We start from the raw sequence: 13,356 nt of genomic DNA, 5'->3' as shown, positions 1-13,356 counted from the left end.
ATGTCCTCCCATTCGAGAGGAACCAGACCAGCACGTCTCATGAGGCTCATCCAGGAGACCATGTATCACCATGTCACCCTGTCTACTCGGCACTCACAGCAAGCAACTAACAATTATTACCTCACAAAATTTTTTTACTTTCTCACTCAGGTTTTCGAAGACATCGCCTGGTTCAGACCTCACGGCACGGAAATTGATGACCTATTTAACTGGATGGGGGACTTGGCTTGGCAAGGTTCTCTTCTTGAGTTCTCTCCAAAAGAAGCAATAATTTTCCATTTTTTTTCTCCTCTTTCTCCTCGTCACCCCTCACCGTATATTATAAAATTAATAACTGCCTTTCTTTTATATGTAACCACAGAGTTGAGAAGTGATAGATAGTGAATTCCAAACTGCCCTCTTGCTGTTCCACTTATCTGTCAGACCTCACCCTTACTGGACTATCGCCCCTGAGACAGGAATTCCAAGAAGCTGATCAATCACCCCAAGAAGGAGCATTCCAGAAAACTGAAATCCTAAAACTGTAAAAGGGAACATACCAGGACTTTTGCCTCAGTATCCCCTCAGGCTCTCCCAAACACTATATAAATTGCCCGTAGTCTGTAACCCAGTGCTCTTCTCCCCGGGAGAAGTGCCCGGTAGGGTTCCTTTCTTCCTTTCAATAAAGCCTGTTACTCTGGTCTTTTCAGACTCCCATGGACTCCAACAAAAACAGCCAGAACATTGCCTGGTCAAGGCACATATGGGAGTTGATGCTTCCCGCTCCTCCCCCACTTCTCTCTCTCTCTCTCTCTGTCTCTCTTCTCTAAAATGAATAAATATATTTAAAAAAAAAACAGCCAGAACAATTTCAAAGTTCCTCAAAAAGTTAAAAACATTGAGTTATCATGTGACTCTGCAATTCCTCTCCTGGGTATAGATCAAGAGAACTGGAAACAGGGGACTTGAACAGATACTTAACACCCATGTTCAAAACTGCAGGATTTACAACAGCCAAAGATGGAAACAACCTAAATGTCCAACAACAGATGAGGGGATCAAGAAAATGTGGTCCATCCAAACAATGGAATATTCCTCAGCCATAAAAAAAAGTGAAGCACAGACACAGGGCCTTGAAAACATGCCGAGAGGCCAGGCACAAAAGACCACATGGTATGCGATCCCATTTATACAAAATGTCTAGAACAGGCAATCCCAAAGACAGAAAGTAGATTCGTGGTGGCCAGGGTGAGGGAAGGGGAATTGGGGAATTAATGCTGATGAGGACAGCATCTCCTTTTGGGATGATGCAATGTTCTGGAACTAGCTAAAGATGATTTTTGTACAATGTTGTGAATGTGCCAAAAATCACTGAAGAACATACTGTTGGGCAGATAAAATATATTATGCTCACTTTGTTAAAGATGGCACTGCCCACATGGAAGCTCATCGCCCAGGTGATATTAATGTGTGTTGGGGGCGGGCTGTGGGCAGGCAGGATCCTTGTAGCCTGGGGCTTGGTTTTAGGACTAAGCTTTTCCCACCCTTTTTGATGTGGGGTGGTGCAATCCCATCATGCCTCAGATAAGTGACTTTGTATTAGAGACTTCCCTATTTTGTATATTGGATTAAAGGTTTTGATTTCTACACTATAAAGTGGGGGCAGAACAGAAGCTTGCTCTCCCAGTTCCTGAGATTAGCATTAGAGAGCAGGTTGGAGAGCAGAGTAAGGCCACGTGGAAGAGAGGAGAGGCAGCCAAGATGGCAGAGTGCTGAAAGAGAAGCCAGTTAGTGCAGAGTTTAAGAAGGAGATGGGGAACAAAGGAGAATGAGGCTGGTGAGCTAGAAACCTTTGATTCTAGGAAACTCAGATAAGTCAGTAGCTTTGTGAGCGCTGAATGAGTGGGTTTTGGAGCCTATTGTGTGTTTTTACTTGCCCGCCGGGTGCAAGCTAGGATTAAAGATGATGGCCCATCAGTTTTTGGCTCTGTTGTTTCTTTACTGACTGTCCGAATCCAGTGCAAACCTACATGTGAATGGCCATGATGGCGGCTCCTGGCTTTTTTTTTTTCTTCATTTTAGATTTTTTTTATTTATTTATTCATTTTACAGAGGGGGGAGAGAGAGAGAGAGAGAGAGAGAGAGAAAGAAAGGGGGGAGGAGCAGGAAGCATCAACTCCCATATGTGCCTTGACCAGGGAAACCAGGGTTTTGAACCGGTGACCTCAGAATTCCAGGTCGACGCTTTATCCACTGCGCCACCAGAGGTCAGGCCGGTGGCTCCTGGCTTTATACACACTTTAAAAGGTTAGTTGTTGTAGCCTGACCAGGTGGTGGAGCAATGAATGGATAGAGCATTGGCTTGGGATGCTGAGGACACAGGTTCAAAACCCCAAGGTCGCCACCTTGAGCACATGCTCACCAGCTTGAATATGGAACAGGGGTCCCCAAACTTTTTACACAGGGGCCAGTTCACTGTCCCTCAGACCGTTGGAGGGCCGGACTATAAAAAAAACTATGAACAAATCCTTATGCACACTGCACATATCTTATTTTAAAGTAAAAAAACGGGAACAAATACAATTTTTTAAAATAAAGAACAAGTAAATTTAAATCAACAAACTGACCAGTATTTCAATGGGAACTATGGGCCTGCTTTTGGCTAACGAGGTGGTCAATGTGCTCCTCTCACTGACCACCAATGAAAAAGGTGCCCCTTCCGGAAGTGCAGTGGGGTTGGATAAATGGCCTCAGGGGGCCGCATGCGGCCCACGGGGCCGTAGTTTGGGGACCCCTGGTGTGGAATCACAGGCATGACCCCAAGGTCACTGGCTTGAGCAAGGGGTTAATGGCTCAGCTGGAGACCTCTCCCCCAGTCAAGGCACATATGAGAAAGCAATCAATGAACAACTAAGGTGCCACAACTATGAGTTGATACTTCTTATCTCTCTCCCTTCCTGTCTGTCTATCTCTCTCAAAAAAAGTTAATTTTATATTATGTAAATTGAACCTCAATTAAAAAACATACAAAAAAGCCAGAAAGTGAGTCTCTCTGAGATATAAGATTACAAGGTTTGTTTGTTTTTCTTTCTTAAACTCATTAGTTTTTCTTGTACATTTTCTTACAAGTAGTACCCATAATGTTTGTAAAAAGAGAAAAAAGTCTCTTTTTAATAATAATTTAAAGGCCCTGGCCGGTTGGCTCAGTGGTAGAGCATCGGCCTGGCGTGCAGGAGTCCCGAGTTCAATTTCCAGCCAGGGCACACAGGAGAAGCGCCCATTTGCTTCTACATCCTCCCCCTCTCCTTCCTCTCTGTCTCTCTCTTCCTGTCCTTCAGCCAAGGCTCCATTGGAGCAAAGTTGGCCGGGGGGCTGAGGATGGCTTCATGGCCTCTGCCTCAGGTGCTAGAATGGCTCTGGTTTCAACAGAGCAACGCCCCAGATGGGCAGAGCATCACCCCCTGGTGGGCATGCTGGGTGGATCCCGGTCGGGCGCATGCGGGAGTCTGTCTGACTGCCTCTCCGTTTCCAACTTCAGAAAAATACAAAAAAAAAAAAAAAAAAGATGGGCTAATAATAATTTAAAAACATTGGACAAACAATTTCACATTCAATATAAATTTCCAAAGTCCCCAATTTCAAAAATAATATGGTGTGTCAAAAGCTGCTTTGAGTTTTGAACCAATGCCCAGAGATCTACCCAGGTTTGCTGAGGGGAGAAAAGTAAAAACAAGCCAACCTCAAACCATGAAAGCAAACAGACCAGGTGGCCCTGTGTGGGATGGTTCCCAGCACAGCCAGCCCACCTCTGTGCCCCACTACTTCCCAGATCCCACCCAGCAAGTTGAAACCTCCCTCTCCAAACCTCTGTTTTCCCATCTGTGAAATGGTCTGAGGAGGTATCAACCTCAGAGTCCCCAGGAAGAGCCTTCCTCCTCCCAGAGAACAGCTCTTTCCTCCCCACAGGCTTAGGCTGGAGTCCTCCTGGCACTTTCACATCTAATCCCCAAGGAAGGCCTGAACTCGCCTTTCTCCACAGCCCTGTCCCATACAGGCCTCTATCCCAGTCTCTATCCCAGGCTCCTGCTGTCCCATTCCTGCCCCAAAAGGTCAGGATCCCACAGCAGCCAAAAAGGCTCTGAAAATCATAAATTAGGACACAGCTCACATACCCTCTCTGGCTCCCCATTACCTTCAAGAATAAAAGCCAAGTACCTCCCTCAGCCTGCACAGGCCAGCCCTCACTCACCACTTCAGCATGACTCCCTCCATTGCACCCCCATGATGCCTCCTCACAGTCCATGGACACCCCATGCTTGCTGCCTGCTCTGTTCCCTTCGTCTCTGATACAGGCCTTCCCCCAAGAGTGGCCCCTTTGCTCCTTCAGGTCTCTGCTCGTGCCCCTCCTACGGAAGGCCCCCAACTCTGCTCATTTATCACCCCACACTACTTCGGAGATCTGCTGTAGGTTGAAAGTTGAAGTCCTAACCCCTGGGGTGGGTCAAATAAGTTTGCAAATATGATGTATATGTTTGCTGGGGGACAGGCTGTAAGCAGGCAGGGTCGTTATAGCCTAAGGCTTAGTTTTAAGACTAAGTTTTTCCCTACCTTTTTGAGGAATCCCATTATGCCTCAGATGAGTGACTTTGTATCAGAGACTTCTTTGTATGTTAAAGGTTTTGATTTCTACACTGTAAAATGGGGCAGAGGAGCCCATGGTGGAGGAGAGCAGAGAAAGGCCACTTAGAGGAGAGGAGAAGCAGCCAAGATGGTAGAGTGCTGAAGGAGAATCCAGTTTGTGCAGAGAGAAGGAGATAGGGAACAGAGGTGAATAAGGCTGGTGAGGTAGAAACCTTTGATTCTAGGAAACTCAGATAAGTCAGTGGCTTTGGGAGCCCTAAATGGAAAGGGAAGTGTTTTCCCACTGTGTGTATTTCTTGCCTGCTGGGTGCAAGCTAGGATTAAAGGTAATGGCTCACCAGTTCTTGGCTCTGTTATTCCATTACTGTCTGTCCGAATCAAATTCGAACCTGCATGGGCCAGGCGGCTATGATGGTGGCCGCGGCTACTGGCCATACACCTGGTATCAGTGACTATGACTTTAACTGGAAATACAATCCTTGAGATATAATAAAAATGTAAGTTATGGTGAGGTCATACTGGATTAGGGTGGATGTTGGAAACTGAAAGCTGACAGGGCCCTTGTGGTTTAGATTTTTGGGGACAGAGGTGTGGGAGACTGGCAGTAAGCTGACAGAGTCCTTGCTGCTCATCCCCCCACCTCACTTGCCTGATTAAGTTGCTAAAGGCTGCCTGACCAGGTGGTGGCGCAGTGGATAGAGCGTCGGACTGGGATGCAGAGGAACCAAGTTCGAGACCCCGAGGTCGCTAGCTTGAGCGTGGGCTAATCTGGTTTGAGCAAAGCTCGCCAGCTTGGACCCAAGGTCGGTGGCTCGAGCAAGGGGTCACTCGGTCTGCTGAAGGTCCACAGTCAAGGCACATATGAGAAAGCAATCAATGAACTATGGTGTCGCAACAAAAAACTGATGATTGATGCTTCTCATCTCTCTCCATTCCTGTCTGTCTGTCCCTATCTATCCTCTCTCTGACTCTTTCTATGTCTCTGTAAAAAAAAAAAAAAGTTGCTAAAGGCTAAGTTCTTCCCCACAACCTCTGACTGTTTAAGTTGGTAAAGGCAATTTTTTTTTTCCATTTTTCCAAAGCTGGAAACGGGGAGGCAGTCAGACAGACTCCCGCATGCGCCCGACCGGGATCCACCCAGCATGCCCACCAGGGGGCGATGCTCTGCCCCTCTGGGGTGTCGCTCTGTTGCATCCAGAGCCATTCCAGCACCTGAGGCAGAGGCCACAGAGCCATCCTCAGTGCCCCGGCCAACTCTGCTCCAATGGAGCCTTGGCTGCGGGAGGGGAAGAGAGAGACAGAGAGGAAGGAGAGGGGGAGGGGTGGGAAGCAGATGGGCGCTTCTCCTGTGTGCCATGGCCGGGAATCAAACCCAGGACTCCTGCACGCCAGGCCGACGCTCTACTTCTGAGCCAACCGGCCAGGGCCGGTAAAGGCAATTTACATGCGTTCTCCATATCTCTATGTCAGCTATAATGCTGATGGTTTCTACTGGTCCTATTCCCCCTATCCCCATGTCCTTCAAGAGACTGGAGGCAGTTTTCTTTTACTCTTTGTTTTGTAAAGTTAAGATATTATACATGGTGGGGGATTTCTGCACTGGGAAGAATTCTTGGGTTGCCTTGGAAATGTGACTTTGTTTCGGAGATCTCTTTGATTTGCAAATAACTTTGCTTTACATTATATAAAAATAAAGCTTTCAGGAGTACAGACTTTTTTGGTAGGCTATCAGTCACCATAAGACCTCCCAATCCCATCCTTTTTCTTTCTGTGTTTATTTTCTAATCCTCCACTGTTCCCATCCGAAACTCGTGAAATTACAAGTCACGCTGGTTTGTGACAGGTGGGCCCTAAATGCAGTAGCTGGTGACCTTAGAAGAGACACACAGGAGAGAAGTCTATGTGACCACAGATGCAGAGACTGGGGAGATGCAGCCATAAGCCAAAGACACCTGGAGCCACCAGAAGCTGGAAAAGGCAGGAAGGATCCTCCCCTGGAGCATTTAGGGGGAAGCAAAGCCCTGCTGACATCTGGATTTCAGACTTTCAGCTTCCAGAACAGTGAGACATTTCCCACAATCCAGTCCCCCAGCTCTGGTGTATGGGACTTGGTTTCAGTAGCCCCAGGACACTGACACACCATCACTCGCCTTTCTACAACTTCCTCACAGCACAGCTGCTTTCTGAGGTTTCTTCACTCAATTTGGTTTTTCTGGTCATGTCCACCTTTCCTAGGATACTAGCAAGGTGGGGCTCAGCTGTGCATATCTTCACTGTGTCCCCAGAGTCCAGCAGGAGGGCACTGGGAAGGGCCATGAAGTGTTGACTGATAAATAAAAAAGGTACGGACCTCAACTCGGAGCCTGGCATGTACATGAAACCAGACACAGGCACTTCCAGGCTGGCATTACAGCAATTCAACCTCCCTGGTGGCTCTGCCAACACCCTCCCCATCTGCAGCAGGGGAGGGAATCACACTCAGGTCAAGGGGACAGGAAGGCCCATGACATGTGGGCACTTATCCAACATTATTGCGTTCAAACACTCAACGTCCCCTCCTTCCCAGAAGCAACACTGGCCCAGAAGGAGGAAGTGAAAAATCAGGCCTCAGCAACTCAGCGTTGCCAAGTATCCCCAGCCTCCAACCCATCCTCTTGCTTCTTAAAGTGACCCAGAGAGTGTCATCAAACCAAGCGTCCAACCAGAGGACAGTTGGGGATACAATCTGAATAGTTAGGAGCCCAAGGGCCCCAAACTGAATCCCAGTTCCTCCAACTAACCAGCTGGGTCACTTCTAATACTGCATACCGCCCCCCTCCCTCATTTTCCCCTTCTGTAGAAACTGGATTAAGGAGAATCTCCACACTCACTGTTCTGCCTTTCCTTCAGACACCCCAGGTGCCCCTGTGATTCATGGGCCAGGAAACTCACCAAGATATAATCAGCCCACATGTCCCGGGCTGATTTCAGGGCTGCCTGGCGCAACTTCATGACGTGCTCATAGCGCAAGTCAGACCAGTGTTTGGGGCCCTCTTCATCCGAGTAGGACCTGTGGAAAGGCAGCGGTGATGCTGGGAAGCACAGGCACTGTCAGAGCCCGGAGAGGGCCCAGGCTGTGGGGTGGTCAGAGAGGGCTTCCTGGGGGAGGGGATGGGTAAGCTGAATCTGAAGGCTGGGGAGAAGCAAGGACAAATAGGAGGAGAGAGGTGTCTTCAGCAGGGGGCATAACAGGTACCAACGCCCAGAGGGGAGAAAGTTCTGGCAATCTGTAGGGGAAGAAGAAAGGTCAGGAGAGGGTGGAGCCACTGAGAGAGAATACAGAACCAAATAAAATTGGAACCAGTTCTCCCAGACTCAGAATCTGGTCTGAATGGTGAGTAGGTATAGAAATAAACCCAATTCTATTCCCAGTCAGGGCACATACAGGAACAGGTCAATATTCAGGACCTCTCTCTCTCTCTCTCTCTTAGCCTTCTTCTCTTGTTAAAATGAAATAAACAAGTAAGAATAAACCCAAAAGAGTGACAAGAGCTGGGTCCACACTTCCCCGGGATTTATGGGAAAGCAAAGGAGAGCTGGTGTTGTAGGGCTGATGGGGAGACTGGGAACAAAGCAGTGGGAGTCACTTGAGAAAGACATAGGGGTGAAAGAATTCTAGGTGCAAATAAAAGCTGAGGCAAAGGGCTAGGGTAAAGATGGAGGAGGGGAGATTAGGGCGCATTGTGAAGCTGAGGGTAGGTCAGAGTAGTCAGAGCAGCCAGAGCTAGCACTTAAGGCTGCAGAGTTGGGCTAGAGAGTTAGGGCTTGAGGGGCTAGGGTGCTGTCGCAGGACAATGGGGAGTCATGGAGGGTGTGTGAGCAGGGGTGTAACTGAGTCCAACTGGGAGGGTCTGGCACTCACCTGGGCTCTTCTGCTGGCCGCCACTCCACAGAGTGGTACAAACTCTTCACGGCCACCAGCCATTCCTGCAGCACTGCTGATGTATTATCTGAGTTGTGGTCCGTGGCCACCCTGTGGGCGGAGAGTGACAATCAGTGAGGTCTGGGAGCCCAAGGCAGGATAGTGCAGCAGCACAGCACCTGGGATCTGCACCCTGGCTCAGTATGCTATCAGTTACATAGTCCTAAGCAAGACACTTCCCCTCTCCATGCCTCAGTTTCCTCATCTATAATAGGAGTGAGGGCACTTCACTAGGCTGCAAAGATTAAACAGATTAATTTTAGAAAAACTCATGAGACACTGTTAGTACTATTGAACATCTAGGACAGGGGTCGGGAACCCTTTTGGCTGAGAGAGCCATGAACGCCACATATTTTAAAATGTAATTCCGTGAGAGCCATACAACGATCCGTGTACGTTAAGCATTAGCCAAAAAAAATTTGGTGTTGTCCTAGAGGACAGCTGTGATTGGCTCCAGCCACCTGCAACCATGAACATGAGTGGTAGGAAATGAATGGATTGTAATACATGAGGATGTTTTCTATATTTAACAGTTATTATTATTTTTTATTAAAGATTTGTCTGCGAGCCAGATGCAGCCATCAAAAGAGCCACATCTGACTCACGAGCCATAGGTTCCCGACCACTGATCTAGGATCCTATAAGGTTAAATATTAAATATGTGTAATTTAATAAAAGTACAACTACATCATACAGTCCTACCCCACCTTCCTCTATTCTTGCCTATAAATGACATTACCTCAGAGTAGGCTGTGCTCACTCATTCGTTCCACAAACATTTCTTAAGCACCAACTGTGCACTTAGATTATCTGGGCAAGGGAATCTAGGGCGGAGAAGAGGGACATTTGGAAATCTAGTTTGACCATGGAGCCCAGAGCCATCTGGCCAGATGAACTGTCACTAGTTGACAACAAGGACTGCAGTGGAAACAGTAGTAATCATGGCAGCTCTGGTCACTGAAGGCCAAGGGCTTCACACCTATTAACTGGTTAATCCTCAGAATTATATTAAAATACCTTTTTCCAATGAGGACACTGAAGCAGGAGGCAGGAAGTCACCAGTCAGACTTGTTCAGGGCTGTATCCCATTCCCTTTCCAGGAAGAGTGAATTTACCATGTAGCCATACCCGGCCCACCCGTTCTGGTTAGCAGGCCTGATTCAGGCTGGGTTCAGGGTCAATGCAGCAGCCAGGGCGGAAAGATATATACAGCTCACAAAAATTAGGGGATATTTTATGGCTTTATATTCATTTTGAAATATCCCTTCATTTCTTGTGAGCAGTATAGTTATAGAAGTGCAATATGGGTCATGGCAACGCTCCAGTGGGGCCTCCAGTCTCTCCTTTCTTGGCGCTTCTGTGTGTGTCAAAGGGAATCAGAAGATTAGGCAGTGCGGCCTGTCCTGGGTGTGGTCCTAGATCTGACCTAATGGTGGAGCACCCGGCAAAGCGAGGGTCCGGCCCATTCTTATGCGGGAGGGGGCGCTCACAGAAGGAAGAGGGCACGCGCGGTCTGGCCCGCCCTGCCCGGTGCCAGGACAGCCGGCAGGACACGGCGGGAACCCGCCGACGAGGCAGCACGCCGGACACTGCCGGCGGCGCTGCACTCACCACAGCGCGGTGCGCTCCCGCGGGTGCCGCAGCCGCTCCAGTGCTCCCAGCGTGGTCGGCAGCGCGTGGGCCGCGTTGCGCGCCAGCAGCGCGATGAGCACGCGCGGCGCCTGCAGCGGCGATTCGGGGCTCCAGCGCTCCTCCGGGAAGTAAGCGGCGGCGCCTGGCAGGCCCCCAGGAGGCGGCAACGCCAGAAGTAGTAGCAGCAGAGCTGGGAGCGGCCGCCCGCGCCGCCGGCACCCGCGTGGGGCCACCGCCATCACGCCACGCGTCGCCTTTAAGTCTCTGTTCTGCCGGCGGACGCAGGCCGCTCCTTAAAGGGGCCGTCGGAGTACCGCCGCTGCCGCGCGCCTTAAAGGGGAGGAGAGATCCTGGTGTGAATCAGGAATCATGGCCACCTTCCAAGCCCCGCCTCCAGGCGGCCTATAAAGAAAAGTAGCCCTATTCATTCTCTGTAGCCCCGCCACCGCTCCCGCCTTAAGGGTACAGAGTTCAGGGTCCGCCGTACCTCAGAGCGACCTCTGATGTACCGCCCAACTTTTATTCGTACAAACCCGGGCTGTACCAGGAGGACCTGGTTTGGGTACCCGAAAGGTCTGAGCCTCAGTTTCCCTGGCTGCAACGTCGGTTTTACTATCCTGGATCCCCGACCTTGCTGGGATGCCCTCAAGGATTGTTAGGTATTAAGCGCGAGGGCCCTGGAGTCCCCAGACGCTTCGCATGGGCTTTGTGTGAGCCTCAATATGTCCACCTGTAGGATGGGGTTATACTGACTCCACACGGTTGGCATGAAGAGGAGCTAAGTGATGCTTTAACGTGCTGAGCACACACTCTGGAGGCAGCAGACTTTTACATTAGAAATACAACCAGTAGATTGTTTTCCAATACTCGAATGTATTTTCTAATTTATCATATTGGGGTCATTCTTAAAAACTTTTTAAGCCTGACCAGGTGGTGGCGCAGTGGATAGAGCGTCGGACTAAGATGCGGAAGAACCTGGGTTCGAGACCTTGAGGTCGCCAGCTTCAGCGCGGGCTCATCTAGCTTGAGCAAAAAGCTCACCAGCTTGGACCCAAGGTTGCTGGCTTGAGGAAGGGGTTACTGGGTCTGCTGAAGGCCTGTGGTCAAGGCACATCTGAGAAAGCAATCAATGAACAACTAAGGTGTTGCAACAAAAAACTGATGGTTGATGTTTCTCATGTCTCTCCGTTCCTGTCTGTCTGTCCCTATCTATCTCTCTCTCTCTCTCTCTCTCTCTCTCTGTAAAAAAAAAAAACAACTTTTTAAAATGATGCTCAGGTGGCCCTGGCCAGATAGATGGTTGGTTAGAACATAGTTAGAAGCACAGAGGTTGTAGGTTGGATCCTCAGTCAGGGCAAATACAGGAACAGATTCTGTACATGCCTCCCTCTCTCTCTCTCTCTCTCTCTCCCTCCCTTCCTCTCTCACTAAAATCAATCAATAAAGAATTTTTTTAAATAATTAAAATGACGCTCAGGTGGCTATTTATTAGTGTGTGTATGGTCAGGGGTTAATATTGCCAAGGAAAATTCATGGCACAGGTTGTTTACCTTGGCTGTCCATCAAAGAGTGATGCAAGATGGGGCAGTGAGCTTCAGGGGAAAACCCCCATCTCTCCCAGCGTGTCTATGGAGTCAGGTGATACACACCCCTCTTCTCCATCCTCTTCCCCTTGTCTATGCCCTTCTTCTAATTACTTTTCTCTCCTTGACTTCTATGTTCTGATTTTTTAGATTTTATTTATTGATTTTTGGAGAGGCGGGGTGGGGGGGAGAAGAAAAGAGGGAGAGTTAGAAAGAGGAGGGAGAAATGGGAAGCATCTACTCATAGCAGTTGCTTCTTGTATGTGCCTTGACCAGGCAAGCCCAGGTATTTGAACCGGCTACCTCAGCATTCCAGGTCGACGCTTTATCCATTGTGCCACCGCAGGTCAGGCTATTTTCTGATATTTTTCTGCAGTAATTATCTTCACAAATTAAGTTTTTTGCTGAATATTTTAGAAATGCAGCCTAATCTTTACTGGTTATATGATTGACTGAGTGGAGGAAAAGAGATGGGGCCAAACTTGGACATTATCGATAGAGGCACAGGGGGTTCTCTGTTTTGGGAGCATGTTCAAAAATTTCCATAATAAAGACAAAAACAAGTCTATGCTCTATGGACCTGGCAATGAAAGATCTTTCGTATTAAGCAAAAAAAAAAAAAAAAATAGGGTGACAAGTGCATCCTGTCCCAATACACTGAAAAAAGACTGGAAGGATTTAGACTCTGAGGCGAACAGTGGTTTTTCCTTTTTTTTTTTTTTTGTATTTTTCTGAAGTGAGAAGCGGGAAGGCAGAGACAGACTCCCACATGAGCCCAACCGGGATCCACCTGGCATGCCCACCAGGGGGCGGTGCTCTGCCCATCTGGGGCTTTGCTCCACTGCAACCAGACCATTCTAACGCCTGAGGCAGAGGCCGGCCATGGAGCCATCCTCAACACCAGGGCCACCTTTGCTCCAATGGAGCAAAGCAATGGAGCCTTGGCTGTGGGAGGGGAAGAGAGAGGTAGAGAGAAAGGAGAAGGGGAAGGGGAAAGAAGCAGGTGGGCGCTTCTCCTGTGTGCCCTGGCCAGGTATTGAACCCAGGACTTCCACACTCAGGGCCGACGCTCTACCATTGAGCCAATCAGCCGGGGCCAAACAGTGGTTTTCTAAAAGTGGGCAGGATGACAAATTCTTGTTGCTGCAATTTTTCCAGAGTAACATCTACATCCTGTGTAAAAAGAAACCAGCTTGGCCTGACCAGTCAGTGGCTCAGTGGATAGAGCATCAACCTGGGAAACTGAGGACCTATATTTGAAACCCTGAGGTTGCTGGCTTGAGCGGGGCTCACCAGCTTGAGTGCAGGGTCTCTGGCTTGAGTGTGGAATCATAGTCATGACCTCATGGTCACTGGCTTGAAGCCCAAGGTCACTGGCTTGAGCAAGGGGTCACTGGCTCAGCTGGAACCCCCACCCCTGTCAAGACACATACAACTAAGGTGCCGCAACTAGAATTGATGCTTCTCATTTCTCTCCCTTCCTGTCTGTCTGTTCCCGTCTCTCTCTCTCCCTCTCTCGCTAAGAAAAAGAAAAAACAGCTTGACTGGCTTGTGGTAGCG

At 48.9% G+C, this 13,356-nt stretch overlaps 1 protein-coding gene across 2 annotated transcripts in view; it reads right to left on the bottom strand.

Annotated features, from left to right (window-relative positions):
- The window catches only part of COLGALT1 (collagen beta(1-O)galactosyltransferase 1), a 33,726-nt gene extending 23,193 nt beyond the window's left edge, over positions 1 to 10,533 (bottom strand). Inside the window, exons 1-3 of one of the 2 annotated variants that reach the window (XM_066349538.1) lie at positions 10,193 to 10,533; positions 8,522 to 8,632; positions 7,552 to 7,669 (exon numbers count right to left, since the gene is read on the bottom strand). In XM_066349538.1, coding sequence (XP_066205635.1) covers positions 7,552 to 7,669; positions 8,522 to 8,632; positions 10,193 to 10,452 — 489 coding nt within the window. In that variant the 5' untranslated portion in view covers positions 10,453 to 10,533. Of the gene's footprint in view, positions 1 to 7,551; positions 7,670 to 8,521; positions 8,633 to 9,598; positions 9,962 to 10,192 lie in introns of those variants that run through there. The other variant, XM_066349548.1, reaches the window with a different exon arrangement.
- Between the last annotated feature and the right edge of the window lie 2,823 nt (positions 10,534 to 13,356).

This window comes from Saccopteryx leptura, chromosome 1 (assembly GCF_036850995.1).
Source record: "Saccopteryx leptura isolate mSacLep1 chromosome 1, mSacLep1_pri_phased_curated, whole genome shotgun sequence".
NCBI classification, from domain to species: Eukaryota; Metazoa; Chordata; class Mammalia; order Chiroptera; family Emballonuridae; genus Saccopteryx; species Saccopteryx leptura.
Note: the sequence above shows the minus strand (reverse complement) of the source record. Positions and strands in the feature narration are given on the sequence as shown.